This window comes from Atractosteus spatula, chromosome 9 (assembly GCF_055471065.1).
Source record: "Atractosteus spatula isolate fAtrSpa1 chromosome 9, fAtrSpa1.hap1, whole genome shotgun sequence".
NCBI classification, from domain to species: Eukaryota; Metazoa; Chordata; class Actinopteri; order Semionotiformes; family Lepisosteidae; genus Atractosteus; species Atractosteus spatula.
Window position 1 is genome coordinate 8,322,035 of NC_142714.1, and position 23,209 is coordinate 8,345,243.

The 23,209-nt window shown below is 43.6% G+C and overlaps 1 protein-coding gene across 2 annotated transcripts in view; it reads right to left on the reverse strand.

Moving 5' to 3' along the window:
- jag2b (jagged canonical Notch ligand 2b) overlaps positions 1–23,209 on the reverse strand; it is a 44,495-nt gene that overhangs the window by 15,737 nt on the left and 5,549 nt on the right. For both annotated transcript variants that reach the window (XM_088925083.1, XM_088925082.1), the window contains exons 3-7: positions 12,459–12,513; positions 5,627–5,881; positions 4,853–4,913; positions 744–874; positions 88–207 (exon numbers count right to left, since the gene is read on the reverse strand). In XM_088925083.1, coding sequence (XP_088781209.1) covers positions 88–207; positions 744–874; positions 4,853–4,913; positions 5,627–5,881; positions 12,459–12,513 — 622 coding nt within the window. The remainder of the gene's footprint in view (positions 1–87; positions 208–743; positions 875–4,852; positions 4,914–5,626; positions 5,882–12,458; positions 12,514–23,209) is intronic.

Here is a 23,209-nt window from a genome sequence, read left to right on the forward strand (position 1 = left end):
AAAATTAACAGGAAAAAAAATCAAATAGATTTAAATCTCCTGATGGTTTTTCATTGTATGCATCATGATTTATAATGGACCTCTTACCAATTTCGCAGTTTTTGCCCGAATACCCATCAGGACAAGCGCAGTCATACTCATCCGGCTCGGTGTTCATACATTTGCCTCCATTCAGACACGGGCTGTGCGTTCCACAGTAGTTCAAATCTTCATTTCAATGAGGGAGGGGGGAAAAAAGGGCATTTAGACAGGAGGGACAAAAAAAGTAATACTGCATGAATCCTGTCCCCCCCCAGTCCCCCCCACTCAGACACCCCACCCCCTCAGCTCTGGCAGCAGGGCTCTGTCGTTAATCCTCCCTGCTCTGGAGAGAGGCCACACGCAGACTGATATCAGCATGGGGCTCTCCAGGGCACGACACACAAACCATTAAAAGCGCAGAACACGCTGCCAAAATCCATTCTTACCTTTTTAGGCAAGAACCCCCATATCAAGACATATCCAGCACAAAAAACGACCACGAAAAACGGGAGGATTTATGTACGTAGCATTTAACAGGCTAGCGCAAGACCTGATTTTGTAGCAAGCTCGACTGCAGCGTGTTCAGCTAGCAGCGAACAGCTGCAAGAGGAGCCGAGTGCAGCACAGGGCACTGCAATGAAATTGTGCAAAGCCTGCATGTGAGGAGCACAGTGGACTGACTGCCCAATGGTACAGCAGTGCTGTGAAAGGCTCTGTCCTACCTTTGTTACACAGCAGCCCTCCCCAGTTCTTCTCACAGTTGCACTGCCAGGGCTTCACGCAGGTCCCGTGCATACAGCCAGGGTAGGGCAGGCACTCCTCACAGAACTGGCCCTGCCAGCCATAATGGCACCTGGAAACGCAGGAGCGCCAATTAGACCCGGCACTGCAGCACGAGCACAGCAGATGGGGAAACTTACAGACTTAAATTAAATGTTGCCTGAAGAGCTGCACTACACCAATAAAATAAACACTCAGTTGTAGCAGTCCCAGCTGTCTAGTCTGTTCTCTCTGCACCCATTTTAAAGTGCCTCTCTCTCTCTCTCACTCCAGATGCTGGTGGGGGAAAAAAAAAAGGCAAGATTTACAAGGGCTTTCAGCGGACACTCAAATAAAAGGTGGGTTTCATACAGCTGACAGGGTCCCCTGAGGCACATCAACCCTGCCTCTGCAGTACAGTCCAATCTACTTCAGTTCTGGAAACACTGCCAGGAACGGGAACGTTAAAATTAGGGGATGCTCAATGCATAAGGACACAAACTAAATATACCACTAAACTTACTAACAAAATCTTTGATTTTCTTAAGCATTTTAATAGCATGTTTGAATTGTGTTCTTCCAACAGCACAAATAACTGGAAGCCAGATTAAAAATTAAATTTATCTTATTCTGTACACTACATCTTTGCACCCATCAAGAGTGAAGATTTCTCCATTCACATATGCCAGAAGGTCACTAGCAAGGAAGGAAAATGAGTCTCTGGCTTTGCTTGGTGTTTAATTTGAGTTGTCTCAAGCAGACGAGTCTCAGGATCACAGCTCTGTCAAGTCCAGGACATCCTCTACTGCTCTGGAGTGTTACTTACAGTGCCCGCAGTGGAAAAGGTACAACACCAGGATCAAAAGGACAGGTGAACAGAACAAACCCTGGGATATACTGTACTGCATATCTCATTTGCCAAAAGACTCAGGGCTCTCTATACATAACATGGAAGGCTTGCAGCCAATCCTTAAAATAACTTCAATGATGCTTCCAAAATAGCCTACTGAAACCAAGCACTCCAAATCTTTATTACGGTCTTCCCACATCTGTGCAACGACACTCAACACAAAAACGACTTGCAGTACAGTATGAAAGAGGTCGCTTGGATACGGCTTGAACAGCATCACACGGAAAATACATTTGAAAGGCCTCTTCCATGTGCAAAATGACCTCCTGTCTGCGATACGTTATCGCCTAAGCGCTTGCCTCTGGGTCAGCTTTGTGCTTCTTCCTACTCTTTCCAACTACAGCTTTCCGCCAGAATGGAAATGTATTCTGTAAAATGTAAATGCTGAAGAGGGAAGAAGGAGCAGAAGAATGGACTCCCAGGTGGCCTTGACTATTCATCATGTTCGGATGTCAGACTGAGCTCCTCAAGGGAGGCCACAGCCGGCCAGCAGCGACAGCGCTGTTTACAAGTCAAAAGGTGACCGTGTGGGACTCTCGCTCGTGGTATGGAGGGGGGAAGGGAGACAGATCAGTCCTTCCTGTTCTGGAGGAAGTCTTGATGCTTCCTCGATTAACAGGTACTAAACATAACCACGTCTCCATTTCCTGGCCAGAACGGAACATCACTGACTGAAGCCTTCAACATGCCTGATACAGGAACACGCTGCTCAAATTCTTTGGTTTTCCTTCTTAGGTTGAATTATGTGTCAGTTTCTGAGAATTCAGTCAGACTGTTATGAGTAACGGGATGCAAGCATCCTAGTTTTGTTCTAAATGCAGCATTTTTACTTTAGCCATTTTGCCCACAAAAATGCCAGCATTTTGCCTGTGCTTGGTTGAATGCAGAATTCGGCAAGGTCCCCTCGCTAGGCATCACATTCTCCAGCACCCACTCATCGTTATTCACCGAATTGCTCTGCTGTTGCAGGCATCCCAAGCTCATATGCTTCCTCCTGCAGGACAGGACCTAGAACCAGCTCAGTATACAGCAGAGCAATTATGAAGGTACTGCAATGCAATGATCCAATACAGGTGGTTAGAAGACATGCTTACATGGTTGGATCTAAGCAATCCATCAAATCACAGAGCAAAGCAAACTCCCTTTTCTTCCATAAAATGACATATGGAACACTTGGCTGAAGATCACAATATACCAAGAAGCCTGAAATTCAGGTTTTCAAAAGCATTTTCCGAGATAAAAATCAGACTTTTTGTGCAAGACACCTTGTACACATCTTGGGAGAGAGTCTTGAGCTCATCCGTTTGAAATGCTTGCAGTGGAAACTGTTCAAATCCTGCTTTGCTGCCACTGTCTCTACTCCAGACCCTGTGGAGCAGAGGCTCACTCAGGGAACCAGTGATCTCTTAGCCCTTCCTGTTACTGAGGAAGAGAATCCTCCTCTGCACACACTTCCAACCACAGCGCCAGCCAAAACACACCAAAGACAGGAAGAGCTAATCGGAGATACTGACGTGGGCAACACTGACCAAATGCATCAGTCCAGGAAAGGAAAAAAAAAGCACGACTGAATGAAAAAAACAGCCTCTGTTTTCCGTGGAAGTGAACAGGATGGTGCATACCAGCACAGAACAATGGCTTTCCATTAGCAGCATTAAATCAGAAGCCATTAAGGATCAGATATTATGCAGAGACTCCAAGACACCCAAGAACCCAGTTATTCCAAGGTAAAGTAAATAAAGAATAACTTTTCTCCTTTGAGCTGTGCTAGTATTTATCTTTTTCCACATTAATATTAGATTTAAAGTTCTACAAATCCAAATTTAAGTCTTACTTCCCTGTGTTTGCCCAACTTTAAATCTGTTAAGAAATACATTTAAAATTGGAAATGGCAGCAAATTTCCTCCCCAAATTTCTATAAAAGATATTGATGGTTTTAGAACATTAAATACAACATAATGAAAGGATAAACCAGAAGGCTTTGCGGTCTGAAATATTTACTTGAATCCAATGGAGATATGCGTATATTGTCGTGGTTTTATGAAATGAAGGTATTCAAGCACTCTCACCGGTAAGAGCTTTAAAAATAAAAGCAATCAATCTGAAAAACAAATGCTTCTGAAAGGTTCAGTGCAGGCACAGGGAGAATGCAGAATGAGGCCGCTTTATGACTATGTCCACAAAGCACCTCACCCCTGAGCCCACCTCTAAGCACACAGAGACCATCTGTCCCTAAAGCAGAAAGAGCAGAGGTGAGGAGAGTTGAGGAGCACTTTTAGGTGGCGACAACGCAGCTTAGAGAATCGCCCATCGAGACTCTGTAGCCCTGGCCCTTGCCCCAGGGCATTTCCAGCAGTCTGGCGTTGTAGATCTGCCGGGAGCCCATCTCTCTCCTTGCAACTCATTCCTACATGAAAGCATTCCAGAGCCATTCATTTGTAGGACTATTTATTGCTGCAGCTGCTTACATTCAGCAACACTGATGCTGCATCTTGATAATCGGGTCAGTGTCTGCGAGCCTGAAGACCAGTCGAAAAAAACATTCTGACTCGAGACGAAAGAGTTAAGGGCGCTTCAGCAAAAGAGCACCGAGTCAGCCCAGCCCAACAGCGGCGATGCCTGGCAGAAGACGGACCGAGACCAGCTCTGGGCAGCCTCCACCCTGGGGAGGCTCTTTGCAGGTGGGTATGAATGTTTCATGTGCAGCCCATGCAGGAAATACAGCACTCCACCTGGCCTCCCAGACCAGCTAGCTCCTGTGCAAATTAACGCTAAAACATTCAATGACTTGGGAGTCGCGCAGAATTAACAAGGTGTTCCGATATATTCAGCATCAGTATTCACAGTCGTTAAACGCACATTATGCCACCTCAGCTGTTGAAATGGTAATTAACACGTGTCCTACGTGACCTCAGTACCCACACCACCTCTGCTTTAAAGTCTCATACCAAGCGACTAATAACTTGTAAAATTGCATTCTTACGCTCCACTTAACCGATGCACAGCAAGTCTTGATAGACCTGGTTAATACCCAAACCAAATGCAAATTCTCCAACGTACACATTAATCCGTAAGCCAACAAGGATGGGTTACATTTTTTTAAATAACGTCAATCTCAAGTACACTGCAATCTAAAAAAAAAAACCTGAAGATCGAACTTACGTGCATTCACCTGGCTTCTTACAAGTCCCATGAATCAGGTTACAGCCTTGCTTACAAATAGCTGTGGACAGGAAGAGAGAAAGATCACCTTTGGGTTGCTTTGCTTGTACAAGTCTAACTTGCTCAGACAACGACAGAACCTGTGACATTGAACCTTTGACACTAAACACTAACACTTAGTTGCCCTCTTACTTCCTCTTGTAAACCCACATTACAGGCATATAATTTACTGCCTGATCTTCGAAGGACTGCCATCCATCTCCTATAGCACTGCCCTTCCTAACCTCCCTCTTACATGTCAGCCTAAAGCATGACGCACAGCCACATTTTAGATCATTTTATTAGCGTTATGGGAAGCAGAATTACAAAACGGGAGACAGGAGGAGAAAGGCAATGGTAAAAATAAAACGTAGGGTTATGTAGTGGTCCCGGAAATTACTGCAGGCTCTAAGAGTGACACAAAACTGAGACAGGGGTCAAATTCATAAACGATTGCACTAGCTTAGAGGCTGGAGTCCAAGAGCTCTTTGTGAAAAGGCAAGGCACTTGAAGCAAAGGCCAAAACCTGTTCTGAATTAAAATGGGCTCAGCCTTGTTAAAGAACTATGCCTTACATCTAGAATCTTAATACACCAGCTCAAAAAAAGGAAAAACAAGCCTACTGTTTGCAGACCTCCACCTTCATTACAGAGCAAAAACAAACCTATTGACCCCAGACTTCTTTATTTTTTGGACCAACTCTGTGAAAGCATTCTGAAGTCCCAGGACAGTTACCTATGTTACAGTCTGCGCCCCTCCAGCCTTCCATACAGAGCTTGTTCCCAAGCTGATCACAGACATAGTGGCCAAAATAGTCATCTCTGGGTTTGCAGTGTTTGTTGCAGGCTACACCGTAGTAATTCTCATCACACTTGACCCAGATTCGGTACTCAAAGCTGGCGATGGGTCCATTGTGCTGAAGCGTCTGTCCATCATCTCCTGGGTTGATCATCCCGATGTGGATGGCTCGTTCAATGAGCAGGTCAGAATCTAGATGTGCAAAGGAAGAAAAGAAAGAAAACAAAGCCAAGACTGCATGAGGATTTGCCGTTTATCTGCTCCTTCCATCCCCAATCTGTTTAGGCCTTACCAACAAAGTCAAAAGTTGAAAACAATCTCCTCACAAAAAAAAAAACACAGGGTGTAGCTCAGGGCTGCAAGAGTTTGATAATCAAACCCTGTTTCAGTTTCCCTGCTTTGTGCACTGCTTTGCAGGAAATCCAACCAAAAGTGCTTGGAGCCAAGGAGGAAATAATAAGAAAGTGGAACAAACTGAAATCGGAAGGGCCTTTTCTGTTCACAAGGCAGCGAAACCCCGACCCGCCCAGGATTCAAGACAGAAATACAACCAGACTGCAAGACAAACCCCTCAACCCCACCCCCAGCACTGGCGTACAGAACAAACACGTGCAAAGAGGGCTTCCTGGGCTGCTCTATAAAAGAGGAATAAACAGACCAGATCAGACCACCACAGGGGTACAAAGCAGGAGCTGCACAGTGCTGCAGGGCCGGATACCAATATTTTAACAGCAGTCACTAACGGGCCTGGCATTACCTTACCCTTCTCTAAAGGAAAAACAGAAGCAGTGTTAAAAGATGTGCTTGGATGACCACCAGCTCATCAGTCAAGACAGAATCACAGAGAAACTGTTAAAAGTCAATCTTTGTCTTCTATCAATTGGTAAAAACCAAGGAATCCTGCAGACATTAAAAAAGGGCTTCAGTAGGACTAAACCTACTGTAAGGCTGTTACATCATCTGCACCAGAAAAGACTTTTGATTTTCACCACAGAAACAGCTAGTTTCTAGTCAGCTAGTCCTTTCCAGGTGACGTGGGTTAAAAAACAATGTTAAGCTTGGTGAAGAAAAATTGAATCGCACACATTAGCGGTCACTTATGAGTTACACAAATCTTGCAGAGTTTCACAATTAGCTCTCAAAAGATTGCTGCCTAAAAAAAAAAAACTGACCACAGACAGGATTTCACAACTGGGATGCTTTCGGAGAGTCCTCATTTTAGACTTGGTCATTCACGCCCACGTGACAGGCACAACTCTGTCATTGAAAGTGCTTTTGAGCTCTTAAAACTTACTGGATAGTGCCCGAGTGTTACCTAGATATTTTTTACCCACTTGTACCAATAAAATTCAGGCTGCAGTTTTATTTTTTAAGTAGTCTAGATTACCAGAGTCATAAAGAATGCACTGCAAGGTTATTTTTATTCCTCTGTGTGGAGGCTATCAAAGTAATAAACTTACACTTTACAATTAGTAGACATTATGAAACGGTCTAACAAAAATAAAACAGTGGTTTACCATTTCCTCTACTGACCGCTGAAGAAAGACAATGGTTTCACTCTAGCTTTCCAATGACAATGTTGGTCAAATTAAGGAGCAAAAACAGAAATAGCTCTAGTGTGCAAATAAAGGACAATGCAGCACATTTCTCTCACATTCTTCTGGTCAGAGTGTTTCCTGCAAGGTAAGTGTTTAAGAGTCTTTCCTGTTCCCCAAGCACCCCAAATGAGGTTTCGACACCCCAAATCAGCATCGCAAAGCTCTTCTACCACCTTAAAAAAGGACTTAAACTGAAACAACTGGACTGCCATCATGTGCACATCTTCAATCTGAAATCCTTTATGATTGATATATCTTGTATGCTCATATTACATAAGCCATGACTGAACAGTAGGTAATGGGAAAAGTATTTATCTATTAAACATCAGTGTGAACAAAAGAGTCAAATTCAATGCAACACACAGGCTTAATGCAGACTGAAAACTACATAGGCAAACTGCCCTCCCTGTTGGTTTTAACACACTGGACACCAACTGTACAACTAGTCTTGCGCAATCTCCTTGACAAGACCTCTGTTACATCAGCACGAAATGCACGACTCAGAGTGCTAGGCTGATTAAATAAAGTCTCATTTACACTTGTTCCCTCCCTCATTAAAAGCAATCAGCTTTGTCTTTGACTGAGCTGGACGGGACTAAAATTCAGGAGGATCTGTTCCATACATTAATTGCTACTCTGGCTCTTGAAATGCCCTGACTTCCACTGCCCACCAATGTAAAGGCCCAAGCTGGTAGGGCTTTAGGGACCAAGGCGGGTGAACTTAAGCCACTATATTCCAAGAGCCCCCCCAGTAAGCCTGGCTATAGTCTTTAACAAAACCGCAATCCTCTCAAAGCCTGCCTACCTTCTAAACAAAGCACTATGGCGAGCAGAGGTGCAGAAAATCACTCTGACAACAGGACGGCCGCAGTACAATTAAGCACTGCAGTGACCTTAATAGGACACCACGGCTCTAGAGCAGAAATAAATACAAAAGTACTGCTTGAGGAGCAAACATTGGGATTTCTGACAGCTAATGAATAATATCCTGGCAAGTCAAATGCCTGTACTGTAAGGGTAGTAGTTAAAGAGTTAACGCTTGAAACAGCATAGAATTGGAGTGCTTTCAGGGCTGCTTTTCCTTTACAATGGATAAAGTGAAGAGCCATACAGCAAAACTATAATTGCAATGAGGCACAAACTGGAGGAATGCAGAAATTGTTCTCTTTAGTATATCCAGGCAAGTCTTCCCATTGCCTGTAAAAGAAGACCGACATACCGAAGCACGTACAGTACAAATTCCAAGGGAATACACAGAGCTAATTTAACAGCGCACATGTAGGAAAGAAGAAACCTTCCATCTGGTTTCATCAACGCAGCCCGGCGATTGAAATTAAAAGGCGTTGAATTCCAACAATCTCATTCTGGTAAGATCTTAGTCTAGAAAAGATGTTCCAACACGGAGTCCCAGAGGGTGCTGAGCTAGTGCACAGCCAGTTCCTTCTGAAGGGAGTGATCTCCGCCGTACCTCACAGGACTCAGATTCAGGAACTGCGGTTACAAGCTATTTCATCTGTGTGCATTCCTGAGTAATTTGCACAGTTCTTAACCAGTCAGCCTCCTGGCACGATTGCTCCAAGGACAGAAATTGAAAAAGCAACGTCACTAAACCGCAAGATAACTAGCGCTCACAAGGAGAAACTGTATATACCTGACAGCTCCCCCGCCCTTTCCGCAGGCAGTGCATCTTGTGAAGCGCGTCAGCTCCGAGCTCAGCGCGATCGCTTAGCGCAAAGCTTACAAGCTTTGAAGCAGGAACAGATTTGTTTTCCCCAGACTGTTCAGAGAAAGCCACAAGATGCCCTTGCATTTGAGATGAACTGCCACATCAAGGGGCTGCGTGCCGTACACCCATGAATTTGGTCATCATCTTGGAATGTGGGAATCTGACGAACGCATCGAGGCTTTCAAATTCGTCAACATTCATTAAATACTCGGCATGCCCACAAAACCTTTGATTTTCCAGCTGTCCGCAAGCAACTTTGTCACCTTGAAACTGAGAAAACCCAGAAAGTGACGATCTCGAACACCCTGCAGGTCCACAAGTCAAAGGCCCCAGAGCCGTTTACAGTAAGAATCTGAGAACACGCACTGTTTACGCTGTACTTACAGGCAAATCCAAACCGATTGGGGAAAAGAAATGTAAACTTTAACTTGTAACACTCGAAAAACGTCCATGCTTATTTATGCAAGGCAAAAACGCGGAGTAAACACATCTACATTAGCAGGTCCAGCAGGAACAGAAGAAGGGGGCAGAAGAGGGTGTGCTCAGCTGGCGGGGATGTGGAAAGGAACAGCAGCAGCAGCAGCAGCAGCAGCAGCAGCAGCAGCAGCAGTGCAGACAGTGCAGATGCTGGCTGGGGACCCACCACCCACCCTTACTCACACCTGGAAGACAGTCTGGCTTCATCAGCCATTCCATGTTCACCGAGCAGCATGGCTCAGACATACCATCACAGACGAGCACAGGCAGTGTTAAATCATGACAGCACGCAAGGTCACTGCAGAATGGCTCACCCAAGGGAGGGGGGGGGACCTCAAGACGCGGAAAACAAATGAGGCGAGACCGTTTTCCGGAATAATACTCCAATCCCAACGGCCAGCTCCTTTACAGAAGGGTTTCGATCTTGTGCGCCGATAAATATAAGCACAACTGAGCTGTATTAATCTCAGTCTCCCTGGCCTTTCTCAGAACTGCTCAATTACTGACCAGCTGCTGCACAGAAAATACCTTGGTAGTTTCATTAGGGAACACCTGCTTTGCAGCTATTTTAGGCAGGCATATTTCCCATCTAGCCTTACAAAAATACTTCCCCAGTCCCAGCCAGTACCGGCTCAGCCTGCTGTACTGGACGCAAGAGCTCAGGCAGCCCTTACTTTATGGCTTTGGCACGCCCATGTTTTTCACTAGAAATTCACTCATTCTTTTCAATTGAGCCTCATACAAGAGCCCCATTTCCATTTATCAAAATTGAATGATTTTTTTTTTTTTACTCCATCTTAAGTAGGTCATCCTTAAGTTGAAAAACCAGCAGGGATTCTCTGGGATGCTAGAATCGGAAGTCCTTCTGTAGTTTAGAAATGTATAGACTAGAATATATAAACAGTGCACAGTATATGGACACATTGTGTGAAATCCTAATGATTTTAAGATTACACAAGGTTAATCAAATCACATGGATATTGCATTTCTAAATCAATTCTTTATTGTACCTGCACGTTTTTGGTCAAGAATTACTGCCTGTATTGAGCTCATTTTAAACTCCCGAGTCAAAACATTTTTACAACCACAGACATGAAGCAACCGCCTACCTTTTTACATGGACCGAATTCCTCAATTAACCTTTTTCTCCCGACAATTCTTCAAAACAAAACGAGCATGAACACAAACAGACACCAGAATAATAACAGGATACAGCTGCATATCAGCAGCACCATCAGAGCCCTAACTTCAAAACTCCAGCAATCGCCCGTTGTCTGCTTAAACTTAGCACAACTCTGGCACACCTCCGATTTCCGGGAGACACTTAAAGGAGGTCTAAGCCTACAAGGAAAGGTCAAGATTCCCAAATCTGCAGGAATTCAGATCGGATTCTAGTGCACATATAAATACTATTTATTACCAATCTGTTCTCATCTTAAAAAAAAACAAGGATGGAGAATAAGTTTGGGAAGTGGAGATGAAGACACTGCTTCCCGTCCTAGACCAAGACGATCAGCATTGATCTGATTATCCATTCCATTGCTCTACATTATAGTGTTCTGTAAAGTTCATAGCTCTTCATTTGAACGCCTTGCTTGCCTTTTTACAACAGTCAGCTTTAAAACACTAGAAAGAGGTTTGAAATGAGCATGAAACCTATGCCAGGCGCCATTTAGGCTCTTTTCTCACTGAAGTTTATTGCTAACAAATAGGGCATCCAGTTGCAATATGACCGCTTATTTTGAGAGTATCTGACTGTCATTCTCATCATTCAAAGTTAAACAATCAAATTTACAAACCTAGAAGTGAATATCAATTTTCATAGTTCTGTTCACTATATTTCTTGATAATAACAGAGAATAGATTTACGCCAACAGCGCAGAAAAATCTAATCAGTTCAATTACGTCAATAAGCTAAATTGATTAGGAGCTCAACTGGAATTAAAAGCAGAAGAGACGCCCACACGAGCAGCAGGATTGAGACACACTAATTCAAGGGTTTCTGAAGCAGGGGGATTTCCAATCCATTGTATACCAAAGCAGTCTTATACACCAATAGCACTGTAAAGAGTTTAAGGAGTTAGGAATAAAATCCCAGACTGAAAGGAGTCAGTACAGCCTCTTGAGAAGGTGAGAAACCTGACATGGCACACTCACCCACCCCCACTGATGTGACAGAGAAATGGCCAGACACTCAGATCACCACCAAGACACTGTCAGATTACAGCAGTATCACCACACACTCAGTCAACACTGAAACACATCAGGATACAAGTGTGCTCAGACTCTTTGGCAGGCCTCTCAGATAGGACTGAAGTGGCCCAAAGAGATAGTTACAGACTTGGCATCTCACACCTCTCTCTCTCTGCAAAGAGCTCTGAAGTTATCACGGCGGAGTTCAGTTCACCCAAACCTCACACTACTAATCTTCCGTATCAGATTCCTTAAAATGCGACAGCTTCTTAAAAACGGCTAACATTAATGACATTTCAGGTGAATTTAAGCTTGTAGAATGGTCATGCCATCAAACAGAACAGTACATAAAACATGTTAAAGGTACACCTGCTCTGTCTGTGTTTTTCCCCCCCATTTTAGAAAATGACTTCCATACAGGAAAACCAGTAATTCTACTTACATGAAAACAATATACATTGAATGTGGCACACAGTCTACATTAAGGTTCCAGTTTTTAAATAAATGTAGTTTAAGCACCAGTGGAAGGCTTGTTGCTCGGCTTCTATGACACTTTCTGTTCTAAGAAATTTGACGGACCCATGCATGTTGTACTAGCAAGTCTGGGCATCTCTCAGTTTTCTCAATTTTCAGAAATGCAGCCAAGAAGCCAGGCAGAATCTGATCCACTGCCTTTCACCTCACACACATTCAGCTAGTCTCCATAGTGTGCTCACTCCCACCACAGCAAACCATTCCTTGTCTTTCAGAAGCCATTAAAAAGAGGTATACTTACTGCTCTTTGTGTCATTGTCCCAGTCCCAGGCTTCCAAGATCAAGGTATATGACCGCTGTAAGCAAAGCAAAGGAGAAAGGTCATCAGCCCAAGGTTCGTTTTGCTGTCAGATCAACCAATTTGTCAGTTTCATGCAATAAAAATGAGTTTTCCTTACAGAATTTGAGGAAATTCATAGAAAACAAAAACCACACCAAACCCTGCAACACAAATGGTTTCCAAGTGACAACCAAAAAGGTCACATCTTCATTCACACTGCAAAAAGAGCCCATTGCTGAGGTCTTCATTTTCAACTAAGACCAACATTTTTAGTACAGAAAACTCTGATCATAGCAGTTCACATTTTAGAATCGATTAATACAATTGCATTAAACACTGCAGGACACCATACTGTATTAAGTGTGAAACTTCAAACCTGTTTTTCACCCAATAAAAGAAAAGAATCCGAGTTCCCTGCCATCTTATCTGTCCCGAATAAGTCACCCCACAGAGCTGCAGTGATGTACTGTATAGCATTTTCCTCCCCCACACTAAATACTTCAGTGAAATTGAAAAAAAACAAAACCCATATGAACTCATTACTGCTCAGATCCATCTTCAGATTGGCCAGGTAACATTTTGTTTGAAAGCAAACCAAAACAAAGGTAAGAAAGTCCAACACGCAAAACTTTTTTTTTTAGTGGAGAGCTACTCACAATCGAAGGCTCAACAGGTAAAACATGGTGTTTCTCCTTTTCCTTAAAAACGTTTAATGCTTAGCAGGAAAAAAACTGAAAGCTGGACTTAGTCACCCACTTAAACCATATGTATAAGGGAGAGGTATTAAATCCACTGACCCTGAAAAAATATATCTTAACTGAACCTGTACTGTTCCCACTGACTTGAAACCACAGTTCAGATTAGGATTCCCAAGAAGAGGATTTGGAATCGGGTTTTTAACAAAACAAACAAGAAAGGGGACTGGAAATAAAAAAGAGATCTTGAACAGAAAAGCAGAGTGCATTTATAGCCATAAGATACAAGAAATGGCTTCGTTATAAAGTAAATGTGCTTGCTGGCTTGGTTTCAATGGCTTCGTTGAAGGCGTAACAGATGTTCCTTATTTGACATGAAGACCGGCCCAGGACACAGAGGCCTCTGACCTGCTCCTCCCCTCGCTGTCTGCTGGGATGGCAGAGTGATGGGTCCCTAGCTACTGCAGGACAGTGCTGCTCCCACACACTCAGCCCTGATTAGCTGGATTAAGCGACAGCTGCCCACTTCAGGGGTAGAGGAGACTTCCAGAATCGTTGGAGGCTGTATACATCACTTTCAAAGCGGACAGAGGAAAAGGCCAATTTCAAAGGATGCGCATAAAAAGAGCTATTGTCAGGCTGAGGAAAGGTGGCTTCTTTGCCGAGCAAATGTTCTTGTATTTAGAGAGCAGTTTCAGGAGCTCTCCAGTCTGAAATTTTCTTTTAATTTAATATTAGGCCCGTTTTGTGAGAAGTTAGCGTGCAGGTCTACCTCCAAGATCAAAAAAACAACAGAGAAACTGATAATTAGTTTGGTTTTTTTTACCCCCCAATTGGAGGCATGCAGTGTAATTGTTTAGGCTTGGAACCAGAGAACACCAGCTTGCAGAGGCAAGCACAGACCGCAGCTGGCTTCCCAGCCACACTAACACTAACAACAGGGTTTCTCTCTCCCCCCTTCTAGACTGCACTGCACTGCTGTGGGAGCCTGCAGCACAGCTTACAGGATCAAGTGTCTGAAAGGGACCCGATTTCTGGCGTGTTGTAGAACTCCAGGCTTCTATGTCAATGGCAATCCAAGTCTCGAGGTGTTTGGCTTAAATCTGCCCCACAGTACACTGCAGCAGCTCCGAGATGACATCTTGTCACTTGTCTTCACACCTTGACAAAGCAAGTGAAGGGACCAAAGGAACTGCAGCACGTAGCAGAGCAGTCAACAGAATTCAAAAGGAAATATCAGGGCTACCTCCCCGACTCATCAGGAATAACCAGAAATCACCATGAAAAGTCAGACCAATTGCAGTATTCAATTTTAACTGGATTTCCCCCACCCCCATGTTCCAACACATAGCAACTCCTGTTACAGCTCAGGAGCAAGTCATGATTTGAGGTTTTTTTACAAAAAAAACCTACTGAAGAGCAGCCTTGTGAAGCTACGGTACAGGAAAGTCGGGCAGAATTTTCCACAGCGTGTGAAGTTTTATGATAAGGATTATGAACCCCCGTCCGGATACATTAGCTGAAGCCAGGCTGGGCAGTCAGCCATGGCTGCAGTCTTTGAGTACAGTCTCCGGAGAGCCCTGTTATCGGGCTTGGGGGCAGCTAACGCAGACACTATTACATGTTTTCCTGCATTTGCTGCAGGACTGTTCCGAAGGTACGGTATGCTTATCCGCAGGCAGCGACAAGGGTTTAAAAGGGCAGTGTAACAGTTCTGCAGACAGACCTATAACCAGTCCTCCCATTCCAACAACCTTGACTGTCCTTTAGAAATCTTCCCCAACGTGCACAGTTTTGCCAAGCCGAGCTGGAGCGACAACCGTTCCAGAGGAGGTTTCTTTTGATTTGAAAACGCAAACCAATAAGATATCGGGGAACCCTGTTAACTAAAACTGGGATTTCGAAGTACAGAAAAGGATACTTTGTGAAATAAAAAAAACATGAAAAAATTAAATCGCACACCAGTTCCTTTTGGGCGGTTACATGAGGAAATAGGAAGCAGAAAATGTATTTCCCCCCCATGGTGACTTATTACATTACAAGCCATTAAACAACATCAGTTCCTCTACCTCTCCTTTTCCAAGGTTAAACTGTCATTCCTCTCGCTCTTACGATTTTGCTCTTACTCCAGGTTTTTGGCAGCTCGCGGTCTCCTGTGCAGACCGAGATCTCACTAGTATCAAATGTCACAACTCCTTCCTGGCAAGACCCAGAAGACAAAAAAAAAAAAAAAAAAAGATGCTTGAAATCTGCAGAGGCTGCACATGCACAAAAAAACGCACTGGCCGGCATTGTGTTCCTGCCCTCCCTGCGGCGGGACCATGTACAATCCGGATACGCTGCACTCTTCCATTATTTCATTAGGGACCGCCAAGGGTCACTGACCTTCTCATCGACTGCGCTAACTTCTCACCATCACTTCCGATAAAAGCCATGCCAGGCCCTATCAGTGCAACTGCAGCCACAGCTAGAGGTCTCACACGACCTTATCTTCCAAAGCAGTACAGCAGAGCTTCCATTACACAGCAGATCCACTTTTGCCTTCTTCCTCAATTTTGTGTGGAGCGGTATGTGTGTGGGGAGGGTAATCACAGCTCAAGGACTCTTCCCTTGGTGCAATACATGTCAGTTTCCTGTACTGGTCCCTCAGAGTGAGAGGCTACCAAAGATGGCTGCACAAGGAATCCCAGTGACATTCAACAGGAATGATCAAAATTAAAACAGTGCAGAGACTTAACTGGTTTGTCAATAACAGTCATCCCTGAACCACACTCTTTCCCTGACCATTCTTCAGTGGGACTGTATAGTAAAAAAACCTATGATCCACTATAAACCTTGCATCTCCACTTCCCTTTCAAGAGACAACAAAAGGTTTAGGATTCATTTCCTCATTTCCAAGCAGAGTATCCACATTTATGGTTAACTGCACAGGGAATTTACTCTGTAAAAACAAAACTACATTCTAGGAAAGAGCCATTGGCTTGAGTTCAAGAACAGGGTTACATGCCGAAATAACGTTTTAAATGAAACGCAAAAGAAGCAGGCCTCTCTGGAACATCGGTGTGATGCCCAGAGAGAGAAAGGTGGAGCAGTGCTGTTCAGAGCACCCCTGCTCTGTCTGGGACAGAGGGATTCCGAGAACAGCAGCAGCCATCTTCCAGCCAACGGGATGTCTTGAAGCTGAAAACATTTGATTTGTATGAACACGTCAAATGCATGATGTGCGCATTTCAAAATGCCAATGGGATATGGGCATAAAGAACAGTGTTGAATCTGCCAAACTCCCACAGGACAAAGATTTCATTTGACTGCCAATGAAACGCTACCCTCACACCTCTAAAGAACTTTCCCCAGCCTGGGCCTGCTCAACGTGCGGGCCTTTCAATCCACTCCATTGCATTCCTTTGATAGAAGGAGTTGCTGAATTGCTTTATGCATCATGTTAATTGAATTAACTTCAGGAGCTGACTGTAGCAAACATCTGCAGAGCAGTGGAAGGGCAAAGGGTTGAGTAGCTCTGCCCTAAACATTTCTGTCAACCAGCAGGGCATGAACAGCCCTGGACAGGGTCTTCCAACCTTCAGAAAGCCACTTACCAATAAAACTGTGAGCTGGCAACGGTATGTCCTGAAGGAAATGTGGTTCCATTTGTTATTGCCGTCTCTTTTCTGAGCAGGAAGATATTCCAGACATCAGAAATATTAAACGCCAACTGACTAAATGGCAACCTTTAATTAAGTTTGAGGACTTGTCACCACAGAGCCAATTAGGATATTATGGAGGATTGTTTGCCTCTAATGAGACTTTGACAAAGGCCATTCCCAATGCAATATTATCACCCACTGAATAAAAGATGTGAATTCATTTCCAATCTTCTGCCGTTATTGGGGAGGGACCATCAATGTGTGCTTTAAGGTTGACAGGGCACTTAACTGGATTCAGTGTTCTGATGTAGTCGCGTCTGCAAGATACTGCAAGCTGCAACCAAAATAAAATTCTGATTGCAGCATCTCATCTTTGTATGTGTCAAAACTGCTCAACAGTCTTTCTCAACAATCCCCCTCCCCCCAGTTTTCTCACTCTCTCCAAGATATTAAAAAACAAACAATCCAGTCTCTTGAACCATCATTGTTAATATAACACGTTATTAACGGCACACACCCACCTCTTTTTAGAAGCATCCTCATCTGCATCAAGCACGCATTCCACAGAGATTTATGCACAGTGATGCTGGCGGCTCACATTTATCAATCAAACGTGAGAATTAACAAAAGGATGGGAAAATTTAAAATGCAGATAGGGTTGACCTTTCAGTTCCTCCACATGGGAACAGCATCATTTGCACAAGCCTGATTTTCATTTTTTTCTTTGTTACGTTTCCCAGACGAGAAAGAGAAGAACCCAATACCAGCTAACCAGTCAACCAGCACAGCCATGTTCAAGAAAGACAAGTCTAGACTTGGTCTCAGAGCACGCAGCACAAGGAGAGATGACCCCAGCAGGCTGAGGCCAGCCCCTTTTGAGAGGTGGAAGAATAGCTCTCCAGGATCAGTCATACAGCTGTGAGGGACTCTTTCCTCCCACAGCATTAAAGGTTAAGACGGGCTTTAACTTGGGCACAACAAGGGCAGGGCCTCAGTTTCATATCCATCTATTTAAAAAAAAAACAGAAATCCAGAACGGAAACGCAGGAAAAGTGGAGTAGGACCCCACCCAGGGCTCTTCCATGAACCTGTTCAGGCACACGAGCACCTGATCTGCGTTTATAAAGCCTTTGTGGATTTTAAAATCTCAGCCACGCCTTCTGCTCCCCCATCCCCAGACCAGGAGACATTTCTACAAGGAGCCGAACAAAATATAACCAGCGCAGTTTCTTTTTCTGGAAATGACTGAAATGAAAAAGCCAGTCGGAAATCCAACCTGGGCAATTATAAAACTGCCGAACAGTCCCTTGGGTAATGGCAACAGCTGCCCTCACCAAATCCTGCACAGAGAACTGACTATAGGAAGCTAAACTGTCAGCTGGGTATGTTTCAATCAAAATTCAAGCATTCCAATTAAATGGGTTACTAGCTTCATATATTAGATTTTAAATCTCTTATTGTACAAAGTATAAGATGGCTCTTCCACCGTTGCTTCAATACAATTAGGGTGGTATACTTAAGAGCTGCTGTATGGGTGGTGTCTGGATTAGCTAGATCCCCTTTCAAAGAGAATGTGAATGCCCTTGTTCCTTCATCATTATACAGCAGATTCAAAGGCTAAAGAACCCTTTGTTCCTGAAGATCTTCCCAGAAGCAACCGAAGAGAGGAAAATAAAAACAAAACCTATGGTAAGATATCACAGAGCCCCGCTGCAAAAGAATCATTGCAGGATCCTGTCACTGGAAAAACAAACATGCAATTAAAAAGATTGGGCCTATCACACATTTGCCCAGCTACATAAACAATTCCCACCCCCAATATGACTGACATCTCCACAGACAAACGCCACCACCCCCACCACCACCTTCTTCTCCACACGATAAAGCAGACAATAGCCATGTAAAGGTTATTGTTACACTGAAAGGCACAACAACAAAAGACTTAAAGGAGCTGACAAGCTCTCTTTTCTGAGGAAAACCGGTAAATGATATTCGCGCAAAAGCGCTTTTACCAACTTGCACAGCCCAAAGTCACGCTTCTGGAAATCATACCAGCACACGTTTTACGGCTGTCCCCCAACACATCTGTGGCAACGTGCGCATCCCCCAGCCTAAAAGGTCTGAAAGAAAATGTTTGCCTTACTAAATGGCGGAGGAAGGGGGAAATCAAATTTATATCCTGGCATCACCTGGTTCCTAAAATGACTAAGGTTGTAAAGGAGTGATGCGTGCGAGCTGACTGGCTCTGCCCCAGGTTTCTTCAGCGTGAACTAAAACCGACACCTGCGCACAGTGGCTGAGGGTCAGGACCACCACAGACTCATTCCGGTCAGTTTCTGCAGAAAAGGGGAAGTCCAGAAATGGCAACCCAAATTGTTAACAGATGCACTAACCTGCCAAAAACAGGTGTAAACCCCCAGAGTAAACAGCACTGGCTGGAAGGGGAAAAACACCACTATCCCTGCATAGTGCAAGATTGGTTAAAAAAAGAACATTTGAAAAATAAGGGTCTAAGCCAATGAGCATTCAATGCAAGAATCTTTAAAAGGGTATCTAACAGCTTGAACACTTACCCAATAAATTAAAGGTAACCAAGTTCAAACGAATACCTACCGACATCTGTCAAATCCTAACTGTGAGTGCTTTAGTCTGTAGTTGATCTTGATATGGCTGTTAGTAAAAGGAATGTTTAAGTCCAGCAATACAGATGAACATACCATTTAACTCCTGCCTAAGGACAGTATGTTTCTGGTCTAAGAAATTCCATTTCTCTGTTGAGAGCTCTCTTTGACAATTTTATGACAACTGAAGAGGAATATATCTTTGTCATTTCTGAGTTTTAGCATTGTACTGTATCTGCCTCTTAATTTAAAAAAATGAATGGGAAACTAAGTACATCTCCCTGTTGATGAACTGCAACTTATTGTGGCAGGACTGTATCTACCATTTTAAAACATAATTGAGCAGTTAAACCTGGCAAAACAGCTTTGCACATCATATCACATACAGTACACTTAACCTGCATAGGACAAGGGTTTTGGAATTAAAAAAACATGCCTTTTTCTTGATTATTTTTCCTAATTATGCATTTCTTAGGATGTGGCAAATGTCAGCTTGTGAATAGCTACATAGCAAACCAAATGATGCAAATCTCTCATAGCTTGGATTGCTGTTTGAGAAATTAAATCCCAAGTATGAAGTAATACTATATTAATGTTTATATTCCAAGTATCAGGGAGCACTGTACTGGGCTATATAGTAATGCATTACATTAGATCATAATTATGTCAACTGTTCATAGTACATAGTTTAAATCCATCATTCCCTACTTGACTACTATACAGTACATACAAACTATCATGTTGCTACTATGCCAACATGTGCATAAACACACAGACTCAGACTCCTCCCTTTGTGAGCTAATTAATCAATGGGGTCCGAGAGCAGTGAGATGATTCCCCTCCCCCAGCACCACTCACACTCCTGACACAGTTTCAGCACTAGATCAGGACATGTGTGAGAAAATACCCCATCGTTCGCACAATGCATGAGCAAGCAAAACACATGCATTGCATCTCATAGCCCGATGCTTGTAACTCCACAAAGGAGTGAAAAAGACAAAAAAAAAAAGCTAATGGAGAACACTTCAATCTAATAAAAAGGAAAACATTCCCAAAGAGGTATTTCAAAGAGAGGCCTATACTGAACTGAATCATCCTTTAAAATAACAATGCAAAATACAATATTTGTGATGAGCCATCAAACAGCTTTTAAATGCCATTTCATTTGGATCCATCAAATTCCAATATCCACAGCAACCTCTCATTGCAGGAGCAAAGGATTTTGCAGCAAGGATTACTGAACAGTGCTTCATCTGAAGATCCCAAGGTGCCAGAGATCAATATGAGCTGGAGACAGCAGATGATCAGGGGCAACAGTGGTACCAGAGGGTTTACTGTAACTACCTCAGCATAATGAACATCCACATCTTCACTGTCAATAACATGGTAACTCAAAAGATTGAATTAGTAACGGGAAACTGCACAATCGTATAATATCAGTCTACTTTATTTCTGAAACATTTCCAATCTAATGGACCTGCTCTTGGTAGATCAGAATCTGCCTCCATGAAGCTCCTGTCTATGTACAGGTGACACCTGGACAGCGTAGAATTCTGCAGCAGCAGAAGACTGGATCTTCGGTTGCATTAGCGTTTAGTGCTGTGTGGCCCTGAGCCCTACAGCAACTGCAACCAACTGGCAGAAGCAGAGTAGAGCAATATGCATCACATACATTGCCCCCTGATAAACCATAACATGATTAATACGTCAGCGAAATACTAAAACCCAGAACGAACTGCAAATGGAATCAGATCAATTCCCCCACCCACCTAAACGACTTTGACATTGCCCAATAACAGAGGACAGGCTATAAGCACTGTTGGAAGACCGGTGGGGGGGGGGGGGGCGCCCTTCCCTCGGCCCAGGATTAAACTAATTCCCCAGCAGAGTGACTGGGGACACTAGGGTGCGTGCAGGAGGTGCCATCAGTGGGAGACCCTAAACACGGGTCCTGGCACTTTAAAGAATCCATGGCACTAATGGCACGAGGATGGGTGTTAACCCCGCTTTCCTGGCTAAACTCCACTCTGACAGGGGACAGGGGACAGTACAATCTTGCCCCCCACAAAATTCCACTTTCATTCACTTATCTGCCTGATCTCCTGTGCAGTGTGTTGCTGATGCACCTTGGCCTCCCTGTTCCACCCAGGTGGGGGGATAAAGTGCATTCCCCTCCTACATAATGTATCCAATCCTCCCCTTTCCCTGTAAATGTCCATCCTGATCCATTAAGTCTGGTGAGATTTGTGTACTAGGCAGCACTTGTCCCAGCACTAAAACTGCTGATTTATTCCTCTTTTGACAAGAGGACCTGAGGGTCAACTATAATTATTCAATACAATTACCTTAAACGCCCACAGCTGCACGGCATCAATTCAATACAGTGCACGTAACTTAATAGGAACACTCTTCCTAGAAGCAAATGACACGTTCATTGTTTGGCAAAAGAAATATTAAAGCATATTAGTGCCCCCTCAAGCAGACAAAATTAACAGAATCAATCAGGCTAAGAAATGAATAAAACTTAAACCATCCTGTAGCTAAACTGAGCTAAAGCATAATGCACAGCAGAAAATAAGATGGTGAAACATACCACTGTGCGTCCATAATACACTTTTATAATACACAGTGACATGCAATTTATAAAATGAAGGCTTTTGAGTCTTAAAATGTAAACTCACAATTAATGTTTTGGCTTTGATTATGGAAAATTAATATCCCCATGTAAAATACTAGGGAAAGGCAGCTAAGGCTTGACATTATTCAAGGACATACAGTAAGCACAGTTAGTCACAACCTAGAGAGTGTGGCAAAAGCTCCGCAGCTCAGAGGCGGGAGGAATGAGCTGCGTCCTGCCTCAGCAGAGAACGATCAGGGCCACTGCAGCACAGGACACAGGACACAGGACAGAGTTCTCTTGTTAAAAGGACACCAAATCTTAAGGTGCTTGTGGGGAAAACCTAAACTTCACAGTAAAAAAAAAATGTACTGTCCAGAATCTGTCAAAATTATCCAAAAGAGGTCAGCTTTGGAAAAAAAAACAGAAAGCAGTTCACAATTATACTGAGTTTGTCTGCAACAGGGCTGACGTGACACCAAAACTTCTAGAGAGCAATCGCCTACCTTTCTTACACGCGATGCAGTGACGCTCACCACAAGAGACAAATGCATGCACGCATTGGCACAAATATTATTAAGTAAACTCAAGGCTATAGATTCAAATGGCTCAGCAGTGAGAAACAACCCAAAGGAAAAATAAAAATCTGAAAACTTTTCCTAAGCATCAGCTAGAACTCAGATCACTAAATGAAGTCCCTGTGAAAATTCTTAAAAATATCTCCCCATGATCAAGGCATTCAGCGAGAACAAAGCACAGTCTTTAAGCTAGCTTTCATTTTATTTCATAGGAAGATGTTACAAGGACCCTAACAGCCCCGGGGTTATGAATAAGAAAAAGAAAATTGAACTGAGACACAAAAGGCCATTTTGTTCAGCTAAGAAGCTACAGTTAACTACACAGAAACACTTGCAAAACATTCCGGGTCCTGCCAGTCTCTTCTAGCAATGCAGAACACTGATGCGGTCACAGAATAGGATTTCTAAAATCTGCAACAGGCAGAAGAGTTCATTCTTCCAAACTAACCTGAGGAGATGAAATTCAAAAGCATATACTGTACCAACCCCTCAGCAAAGCCGAGAACACAGGTCTTTAACACAGGGCCCAGAAGCAATCCAGTTCTGGCTGGGGGCTA